This window comes from Coffea eugenioides, chromosome 1 (genome assembly GCF_003713205.1).
Source record: "Coffea eugenioides isolate CCC68of chromosome 1, Ceug_1.0, whole genome shotgun sequence".
NCBI lineage: Eukaryota > Viridiplantae > Streptophyta > Magnoliopsida > Gentianales > Rubiaceae > Coffea > Coffea eugenioides.
The window spans coordinates 3,064,701-3,075,428 of NC_040035.1; the positions used below are offsets into that span (position 1 = coordinate 3,064,701).

General features: G+C 34.0%; 2 protein-coding genes across 2 annotated transcripts; both read right to left on the reverse strand.

Annotated features, from left to right (window-relative positions):
• Positions 1-309: 309 nt before the first annotated feature.
• Positions 310-1,990, reverse strand: LOC113765476 (putative F-box/FBD/LRR-repeat protein At5g22670). The gene is made up of 3 exons (XM_027309676.1): positions 1,043-1,990; positions 793-939; positions 310-669 (listed from the first exon to the last, which is right to left on the reverse strand). The coding sequence occupies exons 1-3, from the start codon at positions 1,988-1,990 to the stop codon at positions 310-312; spliced, it is 1,455 nt and encodes a 484-aa protein (XP_027165477.1).
• Positions 1,991-9,019: 7,029 nt separating this feature from the next.
• Positions 9,020-10,380, reverse strand: LOC113765484. The gene is made up of 5 exons (XM_027309687.1): positions 10,324-10,380; positions 10,189-10,230; positions 9,845-10,060; positions 9,208-9,366; positions 9,020-9,091 (listed from the first exon to the last, which is right to left on the reverse strand). The coding sequence occupies exons 1-5, from the start codon at positions 10,378-10,380 to the stop codon at positions 9,020-9,022; spliced, it is 546 nt and encodes a 181-aa protein (XP_027165488.1).
• Between the last annotated feature and the right edge of the window lie 348 nt (positions 10,381-10,728).

Genomic DNA, 10,728 nt, shown 5'->3' on the forward strand with positions numbered 1-10,728 from the left:
TATCAAGAGGATAAAGTGATCCAAAAATAAGAGCTCACTTGCAAAATAATATTAAAAAATACATGTTTGAGTGATGGATATGAATATGGGAATTTCTAAAGTTAGGTGAGTGATTATTTAGTTTGTATCTATTGTATAAGTCGTATGTCATTTAGAGTAGGATAATCTTAAAAATAAATCTGATACCTATAAAATTCCAATACTATAAGTATTTATTTACGCACAGATTCTTCACTTTCTTCCTAATGCACAAGAAACAAGCGCGGATGTGTACAATACAATACCAACATTCTGTTGCAAGTTCAGAGCTCAGAGTTGTAGTTCAGGCATTTGTATGTCAAGTTGACAAGCAGCAGATCCCCTAGTGCAGTTCATCAATTCGTCTGTGAAGGATAAACGATCCTCCATCCGACGAACAGTTGGATAATTATTAGTATCCATCGGTCCACCGGAAACATAATATTCTTCATACCAAATGGTTATCTTCTCTAGAACCCTTGCATTTTCCAAAAGATATATCAACAGCTGCACTTCTTCTTCTACTCTGCCAGTAATATGCCGAATTTCCACATTTTTCAGGCTAAGTAACAGGCATTCAGGTACATCTTGTGGAGGCTTAAATTGATTCTCCTCAGAAATAAAACTAAACAGAATTTGACTGATAATCCCCTGAAATTGAAGATATATATATATAAAAGAAACCAACTTTTGGTTAGAAGAAATCAGGATTCAGGATTGCTCATCACTCACTATATTTCTATCAAAATTGTGCAAGTCTCTCATGTAAAGTACCCGAGGTAAGATTAGGCTTTCCAGTTTAGGAGAAATTTTGAGCAATTTTGGCAGTAGTATAGCGCCATTCACATGCTGAAAACTGATCTCCAGGTGGACCAAGTTCTGAAACACTGGCAGTCTGCTATCAAGAGATTCACTCAAAGACTGCAAATGTATGAAGACAAGTCATAAGTTGTGACCAAGAAAGCAATTGATGCTATAACAATTACAAAGCAATAACAGGATTGGAATTTTAGTCAAGGCTTACATTCGTGGTAAAATCGCCTATTGTTAAGTGCTTGACATTTGGGATGCTTCGAAATATTTCACGCACATTGCTTTCATAATTACTTGTTTGTTCCACTGTCCGATTATCACATTCTAAGATTTTGCAGACAGAAAGGTGTGATTCGGTTACTCTGGCCATGGAATTGACCTGAATTGAATCTGACATATAATCAATCAGGCTTAGATACTCCAAATTTGGTGCAGTAATTATCAGTTTGTACTCAACACCATCTTCATAATGATCGTCATCATATAAGTTCGTCTCATGTGTAGTAAAGTCCAGAGTCAACCTTTTCAATGAAGGGACTGTAATCACAAAATTGCTAACGTTATCCCACTCCCACCTTGATATCTGCAAATCCTCAAGGACTGGACAAGAAGAAAGTAACTTTTCAACCGATGCATCATCCACATACGTGGCTGAATGAAGATGAAGAACCTTAAGACGTGGAAAAAAAACAGAAGATGGGATGTTGGGCAAACTAATGCAACTCAGTTTCAAGATTTCCAGCAATTTATCCGCCAAAGGACTCCAGGGGAATTCCCTTTGCACCAATAATTCGAGATCAAGTTCTTGAATATTATGCAAAGCAGACAACCAATTATTGAGGCATCTAGAATCAACCGGATGATCAAACACCAATCTGAACTTTTTAATGGATGAAGTGTCACGAATAGCAAAAAGCCGATCCAGAAAATTCACAAAACTCTCAATTTTAGGCCTTGCAAAGCTATCAAACGCACTCATATCACCCTCATAATTTGACCGTAGATGCATCTGAAATTCAAGAGCAGGTATTGAAAGCCAAACGTCCTTCCATCGTTTAGATAGAATCCCTGTTTGTGCTGCTAATTTAGTCGGAAGAAGGGAGAGCATGTGACACAGAATTGCATCAGGTAATTGGCTTATTCGGTCTTGTGCTTCCATAGTGGTTTCTTCTCTTTCAAACATCTTTTTCTTCTCTGAAGAAGTCCCCGGAGAATTCAAGCCCATGACTTCAATGACAGTATATTACAGTCGTACGCTAGAAACAACCTACAGAAATTGTGAATAAAACAAAAGAATCAGTCAACAAAAACCACTATTGTAGCCACAATCATCTCATACAATCTACATACAGACAAGCATTGCCATTTGTCGCACAACAAATATACATTCTCCAAGTGTAAAAATTCAACTAATTAACCCTTTAATCCTCCCCCGTTGAGCCTCCCGTAGATAGAGTAGGAGTAGGAGTAGGGATGATAATTGACAAAAAAAAAAAAAACCCTTTAATCCTAGCTTTGCATCCCATCGCAGCATCAAGCTATCAATTTTAACGGATACCACCTCACAAGAACTGGATATTCTGCAATTATGGGTTGTCCATGGCCTTTTCTGCTTGTCATAAATCGTCTCAAACCATTTTTAGTAGCAACATACAATAGAATAAGAATCAAGTATTATTTACATCTACTCAAAAACTTGCGAAGTGCACAAAGTGTTGTATGCCCAAAAATTGAAACTTAAGTTAGAGGTAATTGAAAATCAAAATCAGCTCAAATTTAAACGACATAAAAAGAGACCGGAAGAGATTGGGAAGAAACTAAAACCTTGCAACTCTGTTGAATTCGTAAGACGACTTACCAGGATTAAGTTGCAGAAGTCCCAACTTGGTAAAACTCAGTAACCACCATTCTTCACCTGTCTTGTTTTATACTAATATGGCAATCTTGATCAGTAGCAGCGAGGAATAGCATAATTGTTAACTCTTTAAATCAGTCAACGGGAGAAAATTTCTTGAATATACCCAGAAATCTCGTGTAGATGTTTCCTTTTCAAAAAATTAGGGAAGTGATCTTTGTTTCGTTGAATTTGAACAGTAGTTATTCATCTTTTGCGTGTCCTAAAAGACACGAACATTTGACTCATTTTTACCAGGACCTGATTTTCTCAATTTGGCTAATAATTAATGGCCACCCAACCATTTATTTTTCTTTTCTTTTTGAATGGCCACTCAGCATCTTGCAGCTCCCGAACAAGACTGCAAATGCAAGACTAGTTTGCAAGGACCCATTCAAAAAATATAAACTACAAAAAGTGCTTACCTGTATGATATAGTATTGACTGACTATGGGCTTTGTGTTGATATCACTTTAAAAATGAAAAGCAAAAGAGATCTCTTTCTTGATTTTACTGATAAAGTTAAGAGGGTCCCATTCTTCAAATACTGATGGCCAAAACATATCAAAACAAGTTGACGGAGTACTTCCCGTAGAGTGCTGAAGTTCTTCAAAGATTGGGAATTGGATTTAAGGCATCCTGGAAGTAGCGGAAGAATTATCTGGAGAATCATGGGTGACCCATTTGGATGGCTTCCTAGACATACTTTCAAATAAATTTTTATTTTCACATGAATGACTAATTTTATTAAACTAACATTCAAATTCATGACACACTTTTAAATGAATTTTTATTCTGACATGCATGACTAATTTTATTAAACTAACATTCATATTCATGAGGGTTCTTTAGGTGTGATAATGGAAAAAAAAAATTTGTATGTCTAAATTTCAGATTCAGCTCTTTAACATGCCTAGTTCCATGTTAACTTTAAGACAACAAGAAGATAAGTAAATCTTCTCAAACTTGCTCAAGCAATTGCATGCAATCCAAAATTTAAAGAGTACTCTTTAATTTCTTTTTTGGGGTGTTTTGAGCACTGCATAAATCATGCAAAGGAGCAAAAGACTTATTGTTTGAGTGCATTCCGCTGAATAAGTATAAAATCTTCTGGTTTCTGTAGTTTCTTCAAACAGCATGTGGAAGTTCTTAGACTTTCACCTAAAATAGTCAAGGAGGAGATTCATGTGTTTATTTGTTTCAGCAGAAGACAATTTTAAAGAAACTTTAGGAGTTAGGAGTTAGGACTACCAAATAAACAAATAAATAATACCAAGGCTATACACATTTTTATAAGAGCAAATCTGAGATCCTAGTCCTGCTATTTGATGGACCATTAGTAGTAAAAATCACTGTTATAGCTAAATTATGGCATAATCAAATGTGTTTTGAAGGAAAATATGCAATGATTGGCCAGGGCTCTCAGTTTTACAGTTCCCCTAAGAGCACCTTCAAGAAGTAGGTGATACCATGGAACACTATCAAAATCAATCACCTTTCCAACCAAAGCGAATATTGCTGCCTCATTTATATAAAAACAGTGGGAATACTTGATAACTAGCAGCAATGATCTAGTCCTCCTGGATTAGCAAAGACAAAACCATCAATTCCAGCTCTGCAATCAAAGGATGTAGAAGTACTATATTAATCAGTGCACCTGAAAACAAGCATCAAATCTGTATAGTTCTTCTCACAAGTTCAAGGACCTTCCAGATCTACTAAAGGAATTGCTTGAAGGATTAATGTGGTCTTCACCAAGACCTAAGTTAATAGTTCAGTCGGAGAAAACAAAAACATCCATAAGATTAAGTTTTTCCTGGAAGCATGTCATGAGTAGAAGTCACACAAGCTCAATAAATTATCCAAGAAATCACAATTCCAAATTAAAATCTCAGTAAACCAAGATTTCCTTATATGGAACCCAACAATCAGTTGCCTTGACTTTCTTTTTCTCATTATGATGCCTGTTACAAGGAGATCATAATCGTTTTAGGGAAAAATGCAATTTTATTCCCGGATGTTTGACCTGTATGCGAAATTGGTCCCTAATGCTTTGGCCAAATTTTCAAAATTTGTAATCTTAGGTAGATTTAGGACAATTAACGAAATAGAATAATAACTAACAGTCAACATCAAATTACTGTTAATCAACAACTTTGATTTTACGCTTTCGATCCCCAATGTTTTGACTTTGAATCATTATATTTCTCTAAATTTTAAATAATGATATTAAAGGTTTGAGCATGAATTCAGATACAAATTAGAATGAAATAGTTTTATATGGATAATCAAAATTAATTATGATAATTAAACTTCTTTTTCTTCTTTCTTATTTTTTTTCCAAAAATAGCTTTTATTGAATTCACTAGAAGTGTACAATAAGCTCTGCATCTATTACATCATAGCTTTGTTTCCTGTGTCTGTCAGCACTGTATACTCCAATGCCTCTATCTCTATAGTAACTAAGTATTTAGTTTATGACTCATATATACCTATAACACCTATCTAGTTCATCAAACACTTATCAAGTCCCCATTCGAGCATTAGTTCCAAATTTTCCTTTGTTCTTGGAGCACTCTCCCAAGATTGGACAAAATTTACAATTGCTGCAACAAGTTGAAATTGGTTTTGCTGGTTTGCTTAAAGATCCTGCTGTTCCTCTCTTGCCATAAGTGCCAAACAGTCGTAGAGAGAATAGCCTTCTAAGTTGAGTTGCAAAGGATTCACCCTTCAAGAAAACACTCCACCAATGCACCTCCATCTGCCAGCACATCTCCTCTATATAAAAGACACATTTTTTTTTGGGTACTTTTTGCCAAACTGACTTAGCAAAAGTACACGCAAAAAACAAGTGGTCTACTGACTCAATTCCCCCACAGAGTACACATGTTAAATCAACATTCTGCATTCCCCATTTTCTCAGTCTATCTTTTGTCATCAGCTTTCCTTGTACAGCCAACCATAAAGTAAAAGAAAGCTTCGGAATGCAACCCTTTCCCCACACCATTTTATGCCACTTCACAATTTCATCACTAGGGAATATCCTCATTGCAGATATGATAGAGAACATACCTGTTGATGAGCCTAGCCACCTCACATGGTCCTCTCTATGTGCGTTTTGCAATAGAGATGTAGGAGTTGCATCCTTCAAATCCTAACCAAGAGAGTTAAGTCTTCTTCCACGAGGCCATTTCCGGCACTTGTAATGAATAAAATCAGCCACCTCAGATCTTGTATTTAGTCCCAAGTTCTTGAGCAAGGGTATGGGGTATATCTTGTAGAGTGGTCCGGACGGATGCCAAGAATCATACCAAAATGACGTTTGGGCTCCATTGCCTATAGAAGTGCATATAAATGGCTGAGCTAGAACTCTACATTTTATTATTTTTCTCCAAATCCAAAAACAGCCAGCAGTTGTAGCTCCCAAAAACTTCTCCCATTCAGTATTACTGAATGTATCCACATCACCCCTAAATTGCCTTTTTTACTACAAATGTTTCACACTAGCTTTAAGATAAAGCACACATTCCATTGTGCAATGTTTTTTTTTTAAATTCCCAAACCACCTTCTTATTTTATTTATTCATGCTAATAATATATTATATGTTTCTCTTCTTTTGCATAGTTAATCTCAAATTTGATATAATATATGTATATTACTGTTTTTCACTATTAATAATTAATTGATAATGAGTTTTATTATTTTTATATATAATGTTTCTCACCATTCTCTCATTGAGCATCTAATTCCCCATTGGGCAATCGTTAGAGTTTAGTTCAAATGTTAGACTTTTAGAAATGCAAGTTTATTTAGGAAAAGTGCATAAATGTAAGGGAAGTAAGAATTTTTAGTATGTGTATATATATAGTAGTTTAGATGGAATTTATGTGCATTAATGAGTGCCCAATAGGTACTCATCAGAAAGATCCTTTTTCTAAAAGCATATGTGATATTTAACTGATGAGAAATAGGGAAGTTTCCTTAAAAAAATTGGTATTGGTGAAAGTTTACTTAATTTGGTGTTTAAATTATATAATTATGTATAATGCCATTAATTTGGTATTCAAATTATTGTCTTGTTTACAATTGTTAGTAAAATTGATTAATTCTAAACATTTCCAAATTATTGTATTGTTTACAATTGTTAGGGAACTTAATTAATTCTAAACATTTTCCCTTAATTTGGTATTATAGTTAATAGATAGTCGTGCTTATTTCTGTTATGGTTAATAAGTAAAACTAAGGAAATTGATGGTGGTTTCATTTATTACGAGGTTTATAACGTTTGATTGTTTGCTATAAGTTTGGTAAAACTATTTATGCTCTTATTTTATTTTGTAAAATCACAGGCAACTATGTGGCATGCCATGTTTGAAAGTGTCTACTTTTAAACTTTTTTTTAAAGCTGTATTAGGTAAGGTTAGGACATTTAAATAGATTATCATATGATACGTGGAAACTGTCTAATATTAAGTAATGTATTTACGTTAGTATCTATTCCATATGTTTAAAAGTAATTATAATGATTAAAATTAATCAAATTTCTTAAAAAAGAGAATGGAGAATTAGATCCTTAATGAGAGAATTGACCTGAAAATCCCTCATACAATACATACATACATACATATATACATACATATTATTGAGTTTGACTCATAGTGATCATTTATCAAAGAATGACTCTGGTTATTAATTGATTGAACAATCTGGAGCAATTTACTTATGATACTTAGTTGACATTCATAAAAAATATCTAATGAATTATAGGTAGATATTGAATCCTGGGTAAAAATCAATACTAAGAGGTATCAAAATACTAAGATTTATATATGTGGATAATTTCAAAAACTTCCCTTGATGTTTTTGACAATTACACATAAATACCCTCTAATATAAAAAAATTATACTACCCTCATTTCCTATCTGGCTTCAATCAATTGCAATTCAAATACTTCCTATTCGGTTTCATTGTGCTCCGATTAAAGAAATAAAGGAAACCATGTATTCTATTTTCTTCTAATTAAAACATCAATTACCTTCTTTTATCCAAACATGAATATGTAGACGTGCACTTGGAGCGCTTCTCTCTCTTTTTTTTTTGTTTTTTTTTTATAAATCCTGAAATTTAATTTGCGTAAAAAAAGAAGAAGAAGAAAAAGTAGTAGTGTCTCTTGCATAATCATTCACTCATTTTCCAGATTACATCATTCATCAACGCCAAAACATCATGGACAATTATTATTTTTTCCTAGTCCTCCAAAGAAAATGGTATCTCCCTAATTAAATTGCTTTCCAAGAACTGCATTGTAGCAATTTGGATTGTCGACGCGAACTTTAAAGTTTCCAGCAGGCTTCAAATTGTTTGATTCATCGATTACTTGAAGGGCTCTGATAAAACTTGATCCTCCAAATTTTTCTTGAGCAAAATGGCCATTTGAGTTGTAGTGTGCTGCCCATCTATAATTGTAGAGTTTAGCACCTCTCCACCCCATCCGATCACTGAAACACTTTCAGCCAGGTCTGAGAATATGGGAGGCAGGCCAGTAACCAATTATTTTATCGGCCGTTTTCCATGCTGGCCACCAAACATCTTGTTTTGGGTCCTAAAGAAATTTAGTTTACCCTCTAGATCAAATTTTCAAGTACGAGGAAAAAACAATTTGGAGCAAGGGAAGAAGCAAGAATCAAGATGATTAGAAAAAAGTATGTTAATTATAAGATGGTAAACCTTTTAACAGCTAATCTATGCTGATTTCTCAACCATTTTGATTCTTGTTACCTTCCAAATACGGAAGCCGAGTTCATATTGGGGTCCACGATAGGTAGAAATCCGATAAATGCCGCCTCCCAATACTACGTCTGGATTCGTGTGAACAAAGCCAGGGCAGTCCAAGTTGTAACACCCCGTTGGAATGATAGCTCATCAATGTTTTTAAATCCAAACCAGAGAGTGAACCGGAAAAACTTTGGATTTATGGTTCGATCGATTCAACTGATTTGACTCCGGTTCAAAGGTTTAATAAATTTTATTCATTTTAGTATTAAGAATTTTGAATAAAACTAAATTATTTATTTTAGAAAATAAATACTTAATAAAAATCGGTTGAACCTCCCGATTTTTACCGGTTTAACTGATTCATGACCGATTTTGATCGATTCAATTAATTCTTTGATTTTTTAATTGAATTGGATCGGAAGCATGATCGATTCGCTGTTCAATCGGTTGAATCGATCGGTCTGATCCGATTTTTAAAACATTGGTTTATACAACTAGATTAATAAGGAAATTTAGATTAGATGTAATGGCTTACAGTCCAGTAGGTGAAGGGTCTTGCTGTATTATCTCCATTAAGATTTGGGAGTACCTGTTATTTTAATAAGCAAATTAAGCAAATCATGGAATATGAGCCAAATGCTCAAGTGTTTATAGTTTAACAAGAAAATGAGTAGTTTGAAAAAAAAAATTATAGGGATGAATTACCATCCAACCAGCTTCATTGGAGTTGACCTTTGCATCAGGAATTCCAAGAATCCAGATTTGAGACGAGCTAAAGTCTTGGTTTTGAACTTGGGGTTTCCAAAGGTTTAGATATGCCTTTGTCCCAAAGTACTTGCCACCTTGCACGTATGCAAATGCACGCTAAAAATTGAAACGGAAACAATTCAAAGAACAGGAAAATCAAACTAAAATACAAAAATTAATGAATTCAAATTCCTCCACAATTAGTGTTCTATGATAAGATTCTATTCATATACAAAACTAGACAGCCAATATCGAGACGGATCGAGAAAAAGTTTACATTGGCGGGATGAGTTTTAATACTAGTGTAAAACGGTTTTAAATTTTTGTTGGTTTAAAAGTTCAATTTTTTTTTAAAAAAAAAATCAATTTTCTACGAGAGACAAATCAAAATTTTTGAAACTTACCGGGCCAACCCGGTAACATGGGTCCGCCCTTGGCCAATGTTATCCTAATGGTGTTTGAGTAGCAAGAATATTCTACAGTGCAATGATAATTGTTTCAAGTGATTGTACCATATGTATCAGAACTTTAACAATTGTGGGAAGGTATAAATATTTAATACCTTTATCTAAACAAGAATTTTCTTGATGTTTGCCTTCACATCAATTGGAGAAATTTGGAGAATGTTTTTGTGCTTCTTCTTGGCATATCTCTTGAGATTACTTGGATTTTGGTGTCTTCTGATTCCCTCAGGACACCTCCCATTCAACTGCCATAACTGAGTGATTTTATCATCCTCCCCATGGCCTTCAAAATCGAATGCATCATTCTCACCAATAATACCTTCCTCTGGGTGATAACTAGGCCTCCTCTGCAACATCCAAACATATACATTTTGCTTTCATCAAATAAAACAATTACCAAACGTATTCAAATGTTTACATATAAATCTAGAGAATTTTCCTTTGTATTGCTTTTAAGTAGAACAAAAATGCTCACCAGAATAGCATGGTTTTTGAGCAAAGGATGATCAAATGCTGGCTGATCATAAATATGAATGCAGTCAAAGGATGATTGTTGCCCAATTCGAATTGTTTGTTACCATTTATATTTTTGTAGACTTCTAGCCTTTACTATTTGCCTAACATTGAAATTATGGTAAGTCTTAACAGCTTTGTTACTATTTCCCATTCTAACTTGCTATTTGTGAAAAAAGGGAAAAGGATTAAGAACAGCAATTAGGATCCGATGTAACAAGTTATGATTTCTAATTGAATTTAGATTTAATTTCCATAGATAAATAAATAAATAAATATATCACATAATTTTTTTTTGGAAAAATCGTTCAAAACATCCCTCACATTTTGCAAAATAACTTTTTCTGTCCTTCACTTTTTAAAATGTAATTTTATGTCCATTACAAATTCACATTGGTCAAATTTGGTCCCTACTTAGATTTCCGACTAGTTTTTGGTCGGAATTCACCACGTGCCTTGCACATGATCATATTTTAAGGACAAAATTGTCAAATCAAATTTT